Consider the following 18,619-nt stretch of genomic DNA (forward strand, 5'->3'; position numbering starts at 1 on the left):
AATCCAACTGGATCGTATTGAAAAACCTGTTGATCGTCACACGTGTGAAAGATTGGGATTACTGCCAAAAAATCTGAATTCTTGATTATGTTTGGCTAAATTGTTAGATGTGCTTTTATAGAGGCAACTTTATATGAATCCTGAAGTTATGTCCACAACTTATATCTCTGTAGTATGTGATGTGCAATGTAATATAGCCCAATGCATTAAAACATTTTTTTTATATATATATATAATTGAGAAATACTGTCTCTATTGTGGTTTGAAATGCCAGCAAGCAGTTTATATCCTCTCCCCTTATACATCAGAAGACATTAAACTCTTAATAAGAGCAGCTGTTCGTTAGGTTAAAATTGTCTTGGTCACTGTAAAAAATATTGTTGGTTTGACTTTAAAATTTTAAGTTTGTTGAAATAAAAAAATAGTTAATGAAATTAAGATTTGTTTAATCAACAGAAACTCAATGTTATCTGAATCACATAAATTATCTTAGTTGATTTGACAAAATACATTTTTTGACAAATCATGAAAATTATTTTTTACAGTGTGGACATGTTCAGCTCTTAAATATCTTCAACATCTCCTGAGTAATCACTTAAAAACTCTTAAAAAATATAATTTTCCATTCTTAATTTGCTGTGCCCTCCTAGGTAAAAAATCTCTAGTCAACTGTGAAAGTGAAGATTGAAGAAGTTGTTCTCCAACATGAATACATTGTAATGCACATAACTTGTTGTGTAGTAAGTGTGATTACTACTTGGGTATCTGTTGCTAAATAATTGAGCTTATTAGTTCTCAAAAGATCTTTGGTAAACAGAAACACAAGATTCAGCCCTCAATCGAATGATAGATTCCTTCGGTTTTAAATTTGTTTCCTTTCAAAAGGAGACCCATCTGCTTTCGTAATGAAGTCACTCATATTAATTATAGGCAATATTTAATCTTTCATCTATATATCATAAGTGTATGTGTGTATGGCAAGCCGTTTTAACTTTTATTCATTTCCAGGATATACATTTTTGATATCAACAATTAAATTTTTTTGAATATCAACAATTTAATTGCTGATATCTGTAATTGTATTTTCAATAGTGAAATGTCATTCAAAATACATTTTTGATATCAAGAATTGATTTTTTACTAGCAGAAATATCATTTTTGATATCAATAATTACATTGTTACTAGTAAAAATGTGAATTCCTGTTATCAATAATTAAATTGTCACTAGTTGAAATATCTATTCTTGATATCAACAATTCAGTTGCTACTAGTACATTTTTTTTATTTTGAAAATGTATTTCTGATATCAATATAATTTCAGATACCTAAAATGGCTTTCTTACTAGTAACAGTCACATTCATGATATCAGAAATTAACATTATCACTAGTGAAAATTGAATTATTGATATCAAAAATGAACATTGTTACTAGTAGCAATTAAATTGTTGATGTCAAGAATAGACATTTCAACTAGTAACAATTTAATTCTTGATATCAAAAATAAAGGTTTTTACTAGTAAGAATTGCATTTCTGATGTGTGAAATCGGTATTTCAACTAGTAAGAAATGAATTGTTGATATGAACAAGTGGTTTTGATTGGCAGCCTATGGTGACATTTCACTAGCGAAAATACAATTACAGATATCAACAATAATAATTTTTACTAGTTTAAAGTCAATTGTTGATAACAAGAATTATAATTTTAACTATAGTGAAAATGTAATTGTTGATATCAAGAATTAGCATTGTTACTAGTGGAAATGTTATTCCTGACATCCAAAATTTTCATTGTTACTAGGAGAAATCTAATTCCTTATATCAATTAGTATCATTTTAACTAGTGAAAATGTAGTTGTTGATATCAAGAATTCATATCCTGCGAATGATTAAAAGTCAGAACGGCTTGCCTTTTGCCATTCCCAGGATATAGATTGTTAATATCAAGAATTATAGCTTTTACTAGTTGAAATTCAACTGTTATTATAGTTTTTATAAGTTAAAATTGAATTGTTGAAATCAAGAATGGCAATTTTTACTAGTAGAAATGTAGTTCCTGATATCAAAAATTGACATTGTTACTAGAAGAAATGTAATTCCTGATATCAATAACTTTTATTTTTACTAGTGAAAATGTAATTGTTGAAATCAGGCGAATGATTAAAAGTTAAAACGGCTTGCCACAATGTGTGTGTCTTTGGTTTTTTGGCACATCATCAGCTACTGCCTCATGAATTGTGACTAACTTTTTTTCCCACGACAACATATGAAATTTTTTCACCAATACATCATAAGTGTAGTTTATTGTGTGTGTCTTTGGTTTTGCCACATTCACTGCCTCGTGAATAGTGACTAACTTTTCTTTTCCCACGACAACATTGGAACTAAATGGGGAGGGGCAATGGAAGTTAACGTTTCATGACGTCACGTCACTATCAGCAGTAGCAATCAGAAATTCTCAGCAAACGAACCAATAGGCTACAACAACACACGCATGCGACATACCAACACGAAAGTTAAACATGACAACAAAAGGCCCCGCGATGGGCGGTAAACCACAATTTTATGGCACACAACTACAAAACAGCAGTTCCGTTATAAAGGAAGTTAGCAGAGGAAGTCGTGAGGTTAGATATTGGGGGTGTCTGTGTTTTTTATGCTGCGTACATGTAAAGAATTGTGGCAATTATTGTTTGTGCGATAACAAGGCGTTATTTGAATCATAACATGTATTGCTCTGAAAACGCCCTGTGAACGGTTGAGTTTTACACTTATTCGTTCATTTAGCCTATGAAAACGCTTTATTTTCTAAAATGAATTATTCACTTTAGAAAACTTATTTAACATGCATCAAATTCTATTTGACTAATTTTTCGTTATAGCAAACTGTTTATTTAATTCCTACAATTATTATAAAGAGGTAAATGTTTTGATTGTTGTAACTGATTGACTTTGCACCTCCAAAACATTTGATTAGCTCGTTAAATACGCAGAACACAAATAAACAATTTGATTGGTCTTGTTTACGGTCTGGGTTAAGATAATCCAACGTGACTTTTATTTAACTCACAATGTAGCCTATATACCTATTATTAAATATGCCATAGGCTACTCATCCCTTTTTAGTCTTTGTTATTTGTTGTCTTTAAACATGTGCCTCGAGCAGCCCAAATAACAAACAAGCAATAGTGAAAAGATTAAGAATCTAATGTTTAGCTGTGCTCGAAAATAACAATTAAGCTCACAACAGTAGCCTATAACACAATATTTCGTTTTACTTCGTTGGCTCGGTTATTTTTCTGTTTTCTCGCGTTGAAAATCGCTATGTAAATTTTCTTTAAATCGCTATGTCTTTGTCAGTTATCATTTGTACACGTGACTATATAAATAAATTCAATACAGCCTACACGAACTTTGAGCATCAGTTATGTGTAACTCTTGTGCAACACAACTGTCGTATCCAAGTGACTTTTTATGAATGAAATGTGTGGTAAACAACATCGTTTTAACATGACAAGTAACATCAGCCTGGCAAAAAAATCAAGTCAACGAAATTCACTATGATTCGTTACCTAAGGCGTATACAGTATTTATCAGTCACTTGGGATTTCTCCCATAATGTTGCTAAAGAAAAAGTCACTGTTGTTCGCAGGAAATCTGATTACATGAATTGCCTCATCATAAATTAATTCAGTTAATGGAGCTTCATGTGGTCATGTAAACAAATGCAAGAAATAAATGATAATGTGTACTTTAAATAAACACGTATAACACCTATAATGTTCAATTCTCTTAGAGGCTCAGTTTTTTGGAATTGCATTATCTCAAAATGCCCACTTGGTGGAAGCAGCCACGTGCAAGTCATTGCCTTAGTGGGCATAACATAACCTGCTTCAAACAGCAAAATCGTATAGCTGTATCGGTCTATTTACGGTTTTGAGCGTTAAACAAACTTTGTTTTGTTTTTTGACAAATTTATATGGAAAACTGTCGATACAACAGTTGGTAGACTATATTACATCTCTGATATGAGAGCCAACCACCGTTGAAAGCTTTTTTTGTCCAACGCTCGCGCTACATGTAAATCGGTCTTATTTGACATTTCTTAAAGAAGCAAAATTGTTTTATTGTCTTCATATGCTCAGTACTGTATAATTTCTTCAGATTTGTTGACAAAAACATACTTTGATAAACGTGAATCGAATGATATAGCTTGGACGAGGGAAATGCAACAACTGGTGTTGAGTGTAATTCTTCACGTTGCACGCGTGCAGGGGTGTGTTTTGCACGTCACCAGCTTAGAGGACAAGCACTGTTCTGATTGGACACACCCTCCACCCTCTCCATTTTGTGGAAAATCGCATGTATCTTCAAGTTGCTGATCATTAAAACTATTACTTTGTCGTTACAAAACGGATATCGAATATTCAATGTAATATCTTCGAGAAGTTAAACACAGTTGAGGAACTGATGATATGAATCAGTCAGGTACTTCAACAACAGCGCGTGCATTGAACATTCTTTCTTTCTTTCTTTCTTTCTTTCTTTCTTTCTTTCTTTCTTTCTTTCTTTCTTTCTTTCTTTCTTTCTTTCTTTCTTTCTTTCTTTCTTTCTTTCTTTCTTTCTTTCTTTCTTTCTTGTAAGTCAAATTCACTCCGTTTTTAAACCTGTTATGAAAACTTTATTTTCAAAAAAAGCTTGCATGATTAAACTTGCAGTGGTATTTTTTATTGTGCTAATTTTTTATTTTAAATGTGCTTGTATTGTGCGTGTTAATTAGCCTACATATTTAAATAGTTAAAATTGCTTATATATTGTGCTATAAACTACTTTGTTGTAGTTAGAAATTACTTTTCCTATAGGCTTCAAATATGTTGTTATACTGTTAACTTGCACCGTATTTGTAAGAAAAATATATGTCTTATTTGATTAAACTTTAGTGATTTCATTGTGAGATTAGATTAGAACTTAAATATTTATTAGAATAAAATAAACTAGAAACTTTTTTGTCAGGGGTTGGATTAGGCTATATTAATACTACTTCCATTTTTTAACATTTAAATTGCATGTAACATGAAACTGCTTGTAATATAATGTAAATAAATAGTATTTATTTATTTACACTCAGCTTTCTCAATCAAACATATTTTTATAAATCCACAAGTCTCTTTGTGGTTTGGATAGGCTATACATTTGTTTACTGTTTAAGAGACATTTCCTTTTTTTTTTAATGTCTTTAGATGAGCTAAAACTGGGAACATTTTTAGATTTATACATATTTTAGAAATGAAATTGAAGACCGTTTGAAACAATTAATTCTAAATTCACAGTGTATAGATATGCTACAAAACTGTTTTAGGAGTTGGAAACAACACCTAATCGTATTTCTTCATTGTGGCTTACTGCTTAGATTAATAAAGCTGGATTTACTGGGTTTTACAAATCCAGATTATATTGTGTTATTGCTAAGACAGCAAAGAGGGTCTCACATCATTTGAGTGGCATCATGGGAAATGAAAGAGAACTGCCAATCAATCTCTTATCATTCACTTCCTCCAAGAGGGCAGAAATTACATCACTCTTATCAAGTGTTTAAATAATCCAATCTTCTTTCTAAGAAGTTGTTAAATATAAAACATTATTTGTAGTATTCCAAGAGAGAGAAAACCTAATTTTAAACTTTGAAAACTTTCAATCAGCTTTGATGCTGTTGTTATTTTTGTGCAGTCATGACTGCTTAAACTAAGACTGAAATCTTCGTTTTGATTACTTTTTGTAACATTTTTATTCAAATTTGTAAAGCATGCATGAATTTTAACTACAATTTCAGATATTTAAAATAGATAAAACTATCTATTTTTAAAGGCTTAATTTGAAGTATAGGTTTAATCTGGCTATATTTCACACCAAAAAAATATTTATTATCCACATGTGTTATTTTTCCAAAATTTAATTAGACTGTTTATTTACAATTTACAAATTTTAGATCAATTTAAATTATTTATGTTAAGCAACTAGCTACTTCTTCAATCAATGTATTATTACATTTAATCTATTTAATAATTGATAAAAAGTTAATAATGATCTATAATCTTTTTTTTCCATAAGGAGAAATAGACAGATGCAAGCATGGATAACAAAAGAGGCAAGCAAACAGTTTTGAAAAAATTCAGGAAACCAGAAGTAATGAAGTCTCAAACTTCTCTCACTGTTAGACCTTCTTCTGCAAAAGTCTTCAGCTGATCATGAGTTGAACAAATATGACCTTCCTGTGATATGACCTTTCTGTGTTGTAGAAAAACTTTGAGACAAATTTTGTTCTATAAAAATTTTACAATAAAATGGAAGTAGGTTACATGCAATAATGTATTTCTGCCTTCCATTGGTTATAGGCTACCTTTTTTTATAGTTAGTAACATTTCTTACTTTTTTCTTTCCGTAAAAATGCTGATTACAGTTCTACTGATAACGTAAATAATAATGAACTAAGTTTTCCAGCTATAGTCTTCCTTTTACATGTTTCCTTATAGGCATGTAAGCCAATCAGACAACCAATACTAAGTTCTTTATATATATATATATATATATATATATATATATATATATATATATTTGTATATGTATTATTTTGTGTCTTTCTGAAATTAAGTTACAATGCTCATTTCTTTCTCCTAAAAGTAACATAAAGTTACTGAAATTAGTTGAATAACATGTAGATGGTAAATAAACATACTTCACACTATTCTTAGTTATACTTCTTTTCAGAACTTCCTTCCCACCATGCTTTGTTTTTTTCCTCAGAGCGAGACCTTAAATCATACCTGATCATACCTTAAAAACAGCTGTTATAAATAAAACAATTATTTTTGTCAAATAAACTGCATTTTGTAAAGAATATCAAGAGACAGTTTTCATTGATGCACCATTAAACTCGAAAGTCCTTGTTGTCCTGGATGAGCTCCATGCCTGTGGTCCCCCTCACCCAGTAAAGAGATGCCCTACCCCCACATCAGCCATCCTGCACCCCCCTCACAGTGTGTGGTCAGGTCACAATCTCAAATCACACCAATTCTTTCACAGGACCACAAACTACACCCCCTTGCAACAGTTTCTCTTTACAGAATGTAACACACAGGAATATAAAAAGAAATTAATATGCAATGCAAGATACTATAACTGCAGTATTGCTTAGCCACTGTTGCAATTAAAAGAATATGGCCAACACATGGTTTTGACTTAATATCTTTAAAGCTAACTCAGTCTGTACAACCATTAAAAAAAGCAGCTTCTAGCTGAGTTTAGACAGAGGCCATCAAAAGAGTGACCCCTTTATTTATTAATAGTTCTACCTTGTATGTCAGATGTGTTACAACAGAGACATCAGCATGATATGTAGCTGAATGCTTAGTCCGTATATTCGTATAGCCTACGTTTGCTGATAGACGGAAGTATGGCCCTATGCACGACAAAGCGTGTGTGTTTATGAATTGTGGTGGATGTAGGACACGTATAAAAAAGAGCATAATAATCTGGAAGAATTTTGCACGATGCAGTCTTTATTTACATTGATAACAGGAAGGGTTGTGCGAGATTCATGTGTGCGCATTAGGGAATACATTAATCCAGGCAAAAATAACGCTGATATATCACTAGTCACTACAGACGTGTTAAACAGTTCAGACACGCATACAAATTCGCCCTTTGTCAACTCATCGGAATCAACCAAGTTGTGCTTCCTTACGGAATGGCCACGCCAAACATGCGCGTAGCTCGAGGGCCATGGAGAAATGGGTTTTATGCAGAATCTGCTCCTTATTTCAATGTTGGTCAAAATACTCGTCATTATGCACCAGTTATGGACTAATTGTAGACTGCCTGCTAGACGTGAATCATTCATCATCCTTGTTGTAATGGACGGGAAGCCATTTTCTCAAAGTGAGCCGGTACTGCCGCCACGTGTACAATTTCAGAGACACGTAACCGCTTGAAATTCCCATCTGATTTGCGTTTAATTCATTTGAAAGGGGTTTTGAGGTCGGATTTTTCTGACCTGAGTATATAGCTGAGAAAAGCCTCGCAAAGAGACATCATATACAGGGGGTGTGCAGACAATAGGCAAAGCAACAGTTGCTCGCTTCCTGTTGGTAGGCGGTGTCCTCGAGTCGACTCTAGGCCCTGCTGTCTCAACAACTCCCCCATTTTGAATCAGTTGTTGTACCTTCTTCTTATGTCTTGGTTTGACGCAACATGGAGGTGAGCATGAGAACTTACGAGATCTCAGTCGAAATGAGTCTCCCTCTCTAGTTTTGGAGCTGACCTGTTAAAGTAAAACTGGATTCTGCGTTACCCGCTCGGCCAAGTTCCCAAGAGCCGAATTAAAAAGGATACAGTGTTTCAATAAAACCATCATGAATATGTTTGTCACTGCTTCGTGTTTACTCCACCTCAAAAATGTTTGCCATAAACTTTGGTTGTAAAACTACTCTAATTAAATATTTTACTTCACCGCCCTGGTCGTGACCCACAGCTAACAATGCCATGTACATATTACATAAAGGCTATTGGTTTTAGTAGTAGAAATAGCCTACGTGTTTTCGTGATCAACTTCAGTCGCGAAACTGCAGACTAGCAAGCGAGTATTACAAAGGTTAGGCTAGTAGCCTTTCAAAGCTAGCCGAGCAACATCATATATAGGGGGTTTATTTGCACATAAACTTGCACAAAATATAAAATTACACTAAATGGCCCTTTGTCCTGAAAATTGTGTCTCAGTGGAATCCGAAGAATTCAGATGAATGTAGAAACAAAAGGTTAAAAGAAAAGCAGCTCTCGTGACATAAAGCTCATAAGCAAATCTGAAGCATGTGTGGGCTCGTGTGTATGTCTGTAAGAAATGCATGCAGAGAGGATATACGGTGCAATGTACAGAGAATGTTCCTGTCTTTCCAAGCACAGCCAGCTTGAGAGAGAGCGCGCGCACGATAGAGAGAGCGGAGGACCGGCCCCTTTCTCTAGCTACTCGGAGACCACGTGGTTTCTTCTTTGCAAACAAAAAAAATTAGTAAATTCGACTCGGTTTTTAGAGGCGGTGCCATCGCCAAGCGGTAGGATCTGTGTGACAGTGCAGGGTACAGCTTTAGGTTGAGGGGCAGCGAGAGGAAAGAATTTCTCCCGATCCCGCTATATATATAGGCTACTCGCACCACTATTCCATCGTAACAAACGTCAGCTTAATTCAAACTGTTATCATTTCTACAGCGTGCTGGGAATTCGAAGGTTGCTACAGTGAAGAATATTTACCACTCGCCTGCAGGACTTAATCAGGCTACAACGTTACTGTTAGTCGAACTTTCCCCTTTTTATTTTGGATTGTCTTGCTGTTTGATTTTTTTTTCTCTCTACACGTTTTTAATTCCAACCGGTTGACATTTGCACGATTTTATATATCTGCGGGTGTCTTGGTCCTTTTTCAAAAATAAGAACGTTTTGACGGAAAGTTTTATTTTCATTTCTATTTTTGGGGGGAACATTACAGTCTTTCCACGATGAACAAGCTATATATTGGAAATCTCAATGAAAACGTGACCGCTGAAGACTTGGTTAAAACCTTTGAAGATTACAAGATTCCATACTCTGGACAGTTTCTCATGAAAACTGGCTATGCGTTTGTTGATTGCCCAGACGACCAATGGGCAATGAAAGCGATTGAAACATTTTCGGGTGAGTTAATTGAATTTAATGGGCCTTTCTTTAATGACTTGCTCTTGTTAACCTCCCATGAGCGTTTGGGATGTTTATAATTCAAATTCTACTGTTTTACTGAAGATTTCGAGAATATTGTGAAAGTGAATTGATGCTATACTTATGTTGCCATTGAAGTCAGGCCAATGTAAGGCTATATAGCGCAAAGGTGCCTGAGATAGTGAACTTTTTAAGTGCAGAGTGTTTGGAGACACTGAAAGCATTCATGCACACATCAACCACGACTTACTTTCTTTGCTCTGACCGGTTTAAAACGTGCTTTACATTTTACTCTGAAAAATAACTGTAACCCACATTTAGCGTCGTTGTGGTTGTAAGCTGTAGATCGTAGTTCTTCTAAACTCAGTCTTTAGGTTTAGTCCAGCCTACCCGGCACAGCTATAGAATCAGGTCTCACCCCTCCCCCTTTTGGCTAATAGGCCAGTGGAGCTAAAATGTAACATGTTTCCTGAAGCCCCTGTTCAGTTAACAGGCACAATACTGTGGGATATATCCGACCATATATCATTCTTGTATCTGACTTCTACAATGCAATTTCACTGTATCTGTCCTACAGACCCCAAAATATGTATCTCCTCGCTTCTCCACATATGTAGCATGTGACGTGTGCTCTATAGCACGAAGGTCGCCATGCCGATAAGGATCCAGTTAAAACTATACCAACCACAAGAAAGTCACGGTCAAGATTAATTCATCTTCAGCTGTTCTTTTAATATACCTCCTATTAGGTCTCAACTATGACAGATACTAGGCTACACATAGCCTATGGATTCTGTCATACAGTTGATGCAAATAGTTTGTGCAGCCCTGAGCAATGACCCTTGAAAGCGTCCTACGAATTCTTTCCCTTAACCAGTGCCAACCAAAAAAATAAAAATAAAAAAATAAAAAAAATAAAAACAATTTTAGTTTGATTACTTTTTAATAACACGTAGGCCTACCCTTTGCAACCTCGAACGATCATTAAGCTATTCGCAATGCAAGTAAAAAATACCGTTCTCTTCACACAGGAAAGTGTAACAGACAATAGGCTATAACGAAGCAAATATAAAAATCTTCAAGGTACACATTTAATCTTTAAATGCAACGTATTTTTACTAAAGTCGACTTTGATTATGGGGGCCTTTTAAGGAAGCTGGAGCATGGCTTCATTTGATAGTTGGTTAAAAATAGAAAAATAATAATTTGTTTCCCTTTTGCAGGTAAAGTGGAACTTCACGGCAAACGAATTGAGGTCGAACATTCTGTCCCTAAAAAGCAGAGGTATTCGTTTTCTCATTCAACAATTGTTTGCATAATGTAAAAGCTGAATGCATGTCGTGGCGGTAGTAGTACAACTATGTGTAATATTGTCACCAGGATCTCGCTTTGTGCTTAAATTGTGGATCTGTTTGATTGAAACAGTTAAGTTGCTGGTACTTTTTGGGAGCATATCTTTCTATATGAGAATATTCTTTGTTTCTCTTCACGTGATGGATGTTATAGCCTAGTGCTTGGGTGTTCAAGTGGCATATGCTCTTAGCGTTACACCACGTGCTGTTAGTTACTACAGCGCTATATAACACTCGTCTCATGCGTTTATATTTGTGAAACGTATACAATGCTGTTCTCCGTAGTCATTTCAATCACATGTTCCCTGTGTTGATTAGGCCTCGGCCTACTGCAAGGCCTAGGCCTCGGTGCTGGATTCGTTTAAACTGTTCATGCTACACAGATTTAGTTTTCTAGCCCGCTGTGGTTTAGAAGCTGCTATTACTTCGGAACACCGTCGTTGCTGTTACTTTTGTGCGGATATTTAAAGGAAAGACTTCATATGGAACGTCGCTTCAGGTCAGAGCAGGAGAAACAAAGCAGTTTTAAAGAATTGTTGCCTAAACGATCATCTATCCGCATCACTGACAATGGTTACGAGTAAATCTGAATGTCAGAGCACAATTTTTGTTGTTTTAAATTAAAAAGAACTTCAGAAATATATTTATTTGTGCTTTGGGAGCTTGCACGGCGCGCAGAAAACTGTTAATGTGGAACAAAAAGGTCTCCCCTCCTTCGTCCCCACCCAAATCAACTCTCCTTCTTCCCCCTTTACACCCTAAACGGATTTTTCTTAAACGTGCAAACTACACCTGGCGTAATTCGCGGGTATGGCGCTTTAAAATGTTGCATCATGTGAGGACGATCATTTGTGCTAAATAATAGGCTATAAATAAACAATTAGCAGGTAATGTTTAATTCGTCTTCTCATATATGTTTGGAAAATTGTGTGGGAGGTACAGTTTACAGGTACAGTTTGTCTATATTGTGAATCAGCGCTTTGTTTGTGTTCCCCATGTTAACACATTTTAGCTATGAATCTGTTTACTGCTGATAGGCGTGTTGTGAGAAAACGTATGATATGCTTTGCAACAGTTACGGAAATCCTGATATTACCCTATATGTATAAAATAGCTGTTTTTGATTTTTTTTTTTTATGTGTGTGACGCAGATGCAGAATGTGTATCAATTGTATATGCTACTGATCAAGCGCACTTTTTTAAGGTGGGTTATTGATGATTGTGTTTAAATGGACCTTGATGGCATAAGCTACGTTGTGAGCTACGTTGTGATTAGTGTTGGGAGGCCAACGTTACAATGATAGTATGACACGTGGTCGCCATTAATGTGAAGAGTAGCTAACCAACGTCAGCAATTGAGAAAATGGCGCACAATGTATCCCTCAGTCGCAGGCTCCGTTTGAAAGCAGCTGGGATATTCATATGAATGGGTGTATGTACATATCCCTTACTTGTTCATTTGATAGCGCCATGTTAAACAGTTTACTAATCCGTGAGATGATCCTGGATATAATTGGTAGGTGATATATTTTAGACAAAACACGTTTTGCTCTTAAACTCGCATATTTTGCCATTTACGTTTTTACTTAAGGGACTTTTTTCCCCTGTGTGCGTATGCTAATTTTAGAATTCGTATAGTCTGCCTTAGTGAGACGCTGTGTGGTTCTTTTGATTTTTGCAAATTCCAAGTAACCAGAACACACACACACAAAAACACTGAGTTGTGGAAAATGAATTAGAAATGTTAATTAGAGTGGAACTGTTACTCGTCGCCATCTTGATAAACCTTATTGTGGGACTGGCCTCTGAGGTGTGTGGCTTTAAAAAGCAACGCACACCCCCAAGTCAGCATATATGTTGCTTTGACCCTTTGTTTTGTATGCTTATGTCCTGGTGAAATTGCACTCTGACCAAATAAAAAAAAATTCTTGCACATTTGTGCATTCACATATTCAACTGCTATACGTTTCATTTGTTGGTTTGGGGAAATGTGAATGCAGGATAAGTAACAAGATTTGGGGAGGGGTATGGGGGTCAGAGCAGATCCTTTCCTATTGTGCACACCCCTTGCGTATGGTAACGGTGTCTGTCTTATGTAAGTGCTCATACGTAAAATCAGAAATGTATTTTGTTGATGACATCTTATTGTTGCAAATAAACATATTGCTTGTCAAAACAACAAGGCCACCAATAGCGGGTAAGGTATTAAGAGCATTTTTTTCTGGTTGTTTAAGGTGTTTGTTGGTAAAACTGAAGTTAAATGTGAGGAAAAAATACAGTGAAGACCATAGAGGTTGTATTGGTGAGTAAGCCATAATGTTTTGTGCATAGAGCTGTGTGGGCGGCTCCACGTCTCACGCCTTGAGTTTCTCCTTGCTTTATGTAATGTTGCATTGGTGTGACGGGGCCATTTGCAATGGGTTGATGGGCCACTTTTGAAGTTCTTAGGCAGGAGAGATTTTAAGACAAGGGGAAGAGCCACACCTTTATGACAATACCGGGTGTTAAAAGTGTAACAATTGCCCTCCCCCTTTTTTCAAATGCAACTCTGCACGTTCCCTTCCCCTTGTAAACGCCTATATATCAAGATCCAGAAATCAACATGGGTTTTGCTGAAAAAAAATTTCATAGTAACAAAACATGGATGCATATTGACAAATTTTGGCACCATGGTAAATATTTCGTGTACTTAACAATGCAGCAAAGAAGTAGTGCAAGAGTCCAGTATGGTGCAATTTCATAAATAGAACTGCAACTGAAATCTGTATTTTTAAAAAAAAGTGAAAAGTGAATTATTATTTTCAAAACGGCAGTCTAAAACAATGCTGCACATCTGATTTTATGTGTGTTTGAGAAGTAGGAAATAAAATGATTTACTGACGCTCATAGAGCTATAACTTTCATTAGTTTGATTAAACAGGATTGTAAAGACCTGTTGAATTATGTGTAACATTGGTAGGTTCTCTCTGTTGGGATGTTTTTGATGGTTTTTGATCTCATGAAGTTCCATATTATAACCGTTCAGTAAAACTCAGCTGATTTTTCTTTCAGGTGCTTACATTTGGAGAAAGCTAGACAATAACATTTACCATGGCCCATGTTTGCTGCCACACCTACTTTGATTCAATTACAACACAATTATAATTTTAAAGAACCAAAAATGGATTATCTTCTGTCTTTAATAATGTAATTATAAGGGAGTGCCTGTTTTATGTGGTTGTTGTTTTTCTTTAAATACAAAGGAATGCACCCAGTATCTAGCTAATTCTTTGGTTGATTCAACTGGAGGAAAAACTACAGACTTGTAGTAGGATATCTTCTCTTTGAAATAATAGCAGTTTTGAAAAAGCAGCTCCCAAGTAAGGATTTGTGCAAGAAGCTACGTCTCACCAGACCTTTGCAAAGTGGATTTAGCGGAAAAAAGAGAAAGCTTCGGATTTGAATCAAATCACAGCGTTTGGCCGGGTAAATAAAAGAGCGTGTTGCGATTGCATGCTCAGGCAGTCTGAAGCCACACTTGCCTGATCTGTCCTCTCTCTCCCTCACTCGTTCTCTCGCTGGCTCCCTCCCTCCTCTTCCCTCTGTCCTTTTCTCTCCATCTCCGCTTGTGATCGTAGTACTACAGAAGGCAGGGGGAGGGGTTTTTACGGAGAAGGAGGTGCGACCAATCGGGGCCCAGGAACACCTGTGTGCAGTTTCTCAGAAGCCGTTGACGGTGCTGCACGCGAGGCAACCTCGTTCTCATTCTTCCTCGCTTTCACTCTCAGCAGCGTGCTTGCTTGCGTGCTGTTTTTTCCCTTTTATTTTCCTGGCTTGCACTTATGCTCTGTCTGTCTCTTTCTTTTGCTCTTTCCCTCTCTTTGTCCCTCTGTGTTGCATATGCTGTCTGTCTTTAAGCTGCAAGACATGCATTTTTGATTGATTCCCACATTTGCAGGGTTGCAGATTCAGAATGTGCAGTCAAATGCTCGTCAGTTCGGTCATATGACGTCGTACTTGCAGGGCTTGCCTGAGCAGGAAGAGGGAGGAGAGGAGGAAAAAAAAGAGAGCAGATAAGAAGAGAAGAGGAGAAGAGGGGGTGGGGATTGAGGAGGGAATGCACAGCAGCACTTCCTTGTGGGCTTCCCTTTTTCTGCCGTTACGGAGAGCGATTCTCTCAAAACGCCTGTTGTTTTGAACAGATAAAAAAGAAAAGAGAGATGGAGAATGAGGGACAAAGGATAAATACTCATGGCACGTAGACATACTAAAAATGTGAAGGTTAAGTGTGTGCTGTGCCTTTAAGAGCACCCCTCCCATTTTAACCCCTTCCTAATGTGTCCTCTTCTCTCCCCCTTTCCCACTTTTGAACCATCTGTGCTGTGTTATTTGAAAAGGATCGAAGTCCCTTTACCTCATCTTTGGACTATTCATTCAGTAGTGCAAGCACACCCAATGGTTTTTTAAAAATTTAAAAATTTGATGGTTTTGTGTAATGGGGTTAAAATAGGCAATGTAAGTGAGTGTTTGTGTTGAGAGATTTCTCCCAATAAGCATTTCTTATCTGTATAAGCGCCTGTGCTGAGGAAGGATTTGGATAGAGTAAGTAAGAGCTGGTTCTTGTTCACTCAAACGTCAAGGAACCAGTAATGGAGCATACGAATATTTTATCCCTCACTTTCCATTTGACAACATTTGTTCGGAGATGAATACATTAACCGCAGAGTCTTGCTGTCATGAGGCAGCGTGAACAGGTGGATGGGACTTGGCTTGAAGTTCAAATCATTGGTTGGCGCCATTTTGCAGCATGGCTGCCCAAGTTGCTGTGGGACGGGTTTCAGGTTCTTGCCTGATTCAAAAGATTTTTTTTTTTTTTTTTTTTTTTTTTTTACAGCATGTATAAAATGTAAAATGTTAATTATGTTATATTTGGAACAGAATTTGAGCATTTACATATTTAAATTGTAATAATGGATTAAATTTGACTTCTGTAGGAGCAAACAAAAGAACCTTTTTTTGTTTTTGTCTTGTTTTGAATGTTCAGTTTGCATTTTTTTTCTTCTACAGAACGGTGCAGTGTGGCATTAGAGCAGTCTATGCATGTGGCTCTGTATTTTTGTTTTTTGGTGTGTGTGTGTGTGTGTGTGGGAGAGATGTGAGACTAGGGGTGTTTCCCAAGGGGGAAAAAAACTTCATGGTGGTTTAGCCTTCAGAAGTATGGGCCCCCCTGTTTGACCCCCCCCCCCCACACACACACACACACACACCCCGATTACTCTTTATTTCTCTGTTGAACTGGTTGTTCTGCAGGCGTAGCCATCATAAACACTGGTTGGGATCTTAAAATCCTTTACATTTTTCTTCCTTTCCTTCCCTTCCCTTCCCCCCCAAAATGGACAAATGAACCTGTATTGAATGCCTGGGGTCATAGTACATATGATGTTGACAGAATGTTGACACAAGCGCCTTAAACTGATTAATATTCATCCAAGTTCTCATTGCATATTTAAATCCTCTGCTTGTTTAAGAGCGAAATAGCCTAAGTGAAGTGTGTTCCAAATTGGTTTTGTTGCACTGTAAATAATGAAGCTATTTTGCACATTGTTCTTCTGCAGGATGTGTGTTAAAATGCTGCTGGCTTAAATTCCTGTGCTATTTGTGCTCCTGATCCTGCTTGGGTGATACAAACCCATGCGCAAGCACAGCAATTAAAATGATTGTGATTCTACATAATATTTAGTCGATATTTTTTTTTTTATATTTAACCTCTCTATATTTGAATGATTAGTGTAAAAACTAATAAAAGATACAAGCTTTGGTTTGTTTTCCTCTGTCTTTGTGTGCTTTTAAAATGTTAGTTTAACAGCACGCTTAAGAAATGTCTTCAACTTAAAAAATTTTTTTTTTTTTGTCCTGTTACTGAAACACGACCTCACATTTATAGTATCGTTTCTTTGGAATTGCGTTATGATAGAAGTAAACTGGTCATCACCATCATAGGATGGGGAAAACTATAGGCTTGTTGCATTTCTATGTGGCTTTTAATAATTTCTTGTGAAGTTGTCAGCTTCCAGCACGAAAACAACTTTTCTGTCATGCATGCTCCTATTAATAGCTTTACTCTTTTAGTGAACTGATCAAGCAAGTAATTGTTTCTTGCACCTACAAATAATTATGAACTAAATTAATATCCTAGTTAGTGTTGTCAAAAAACTCGGTACTTCGGTACCAAGTCGGTACTAAAAAAAAAAAAATGTTACGGTACCAGCTTTTCTAGGTACCGAATACCAGGTTCGTCCAGTTCTGTTCTAGACGCGATGTCTGAAACGTGCACAGTTGCGTCCTCTTCATAACGCTGATATGGCTCTCTCTCTCTGAATCCACTTGTTGAAACGAAAGGAGGAAAGAGCCACATATGGAAATATTTTGGATTAGGCTAATGTCACGTTGCCATAAGAGGCCGATTACATGCAAATTCGCAATTTCAAATATAGGCGCGATTCAAGCGCGCTCCTAATAAAAACTCGTTGGCGTTGCATAGCAACGACAGACGCCGCGTGAGAGCAAGCGCTTTGGAAAGAATAAGCACGCGCAAAAATATAATTTAAAAACACGCGCGACATGTGAACGGCCTCTAAAGTCCTTTCGGGGTAGTTTTATGAGTACATGAGCACAGTAGTATCCACCCGACACCAGAGTACTACTGGTATTAGTATTGTCATTTAATGTCAGTGCCAGTTCTAGGCGTATTCTTGCCTTTATAACTCAGCAGGTTTAAAAAGCCTTTTTAAAATTAAATATGAATGCAGTTTTAGATTAATAAAAGGACAGTCAAGTCAAATAAAACATGTTTTATGGTAATGCTACAAAGATACCATTCATAAACATTACTTAGTTATCAACACATTGAGTGAACAATATATTTTTACAACATTAATTAATGTTTGAAAATGTTATTTATTACAAACACCTGATTGTTAATGTTTGTTCACTTAATTCATTGTGCATTAAATAAATAATGGATTAAAACTTTACAAACATATTAAAAATGTGTTAGTGTATAATATTGTTTATTTTAGGTCATTTTATCTAATCTTTTTCTAAAGTGTTTATAATACAAATGTACAGTTTCCATACTTGTAACCGTGATAAACACTTAAATATATGTAAATTTAAACTAAGCTTTGGTACCGAAATTGGTACCGAGAACCGTGAATTTTAACTGGTATCGGTACCGAATACTGAAATTTTGGTACCGTGACAACACTAATCCTAGTAGGTTCCATTTGTTTTTGTACATTGCAACGTAAAAGCAACAGAAAATTTAAAAACTCTTTCTCTCACTGTTTCATTAATAATTCAAAATGAGATAAATCCCAGAAAATGTAAAAATGAGGATATGAGTCAAGTCCTACAGAATTGCATTACTTCTGTATTAAGACCACATATTAGAACAGGGAAAATGTAGCTTATTTTCTCTTTAGTGACTACCTTCCCTCTGTCTTTGTACGTATAAATAATGTATGCGTTTACATAATGTATGCATG

The 18,619-nt window shown here is 36.0% G+C and overlaps 1 protein-coding gene across 2 annotated transcripts in view; it reads left to right on the plus strand.

Annotated features, from left to right (window-relative positions):
* Positions 1–9,096: 9,096 nt before the first annotated feature.
* igf2bp1 (insulin-like growth factor 2 mRNA binding protein 1) overlaps positions 9,097–18,619 on the plus strand; it is a 39,449-nt gene continuing 29,926 nt past the window's right edge. For both annotated transcript variants that reach the window (XM_039685738.2, XM_039685739.2), the window contains exons 1-2: positions 9,097–9,720; positions 10,965–11,025. In XM_039685738.2, coding sequence (XP_039541672.2) covers positions 9,546–9,720; positions 10,965–11,025 — 236 coding nt within the window. In that variant the 5' untranslated portion in view covers positions 9,097–9,545. The remainder of the gene's footprint in view (positions 9,721–10,964; positions 11,026–18,619) is intronic.

The sequence above is a fragment of the Pimephales promelas genome, chromosome 3 (genome assembly GCF_988280905.1).
Source record: "Pimephales promelas chromosome 3, fPimPro1.hap1.1, whole genome shotgun sequence".
Lineage (NCBI taxonomy): Eukaryota > Metazoa > Chordata > Actinopteri > Cypriniformes > Leuciscidae > Pimephales > Pimephales promelas.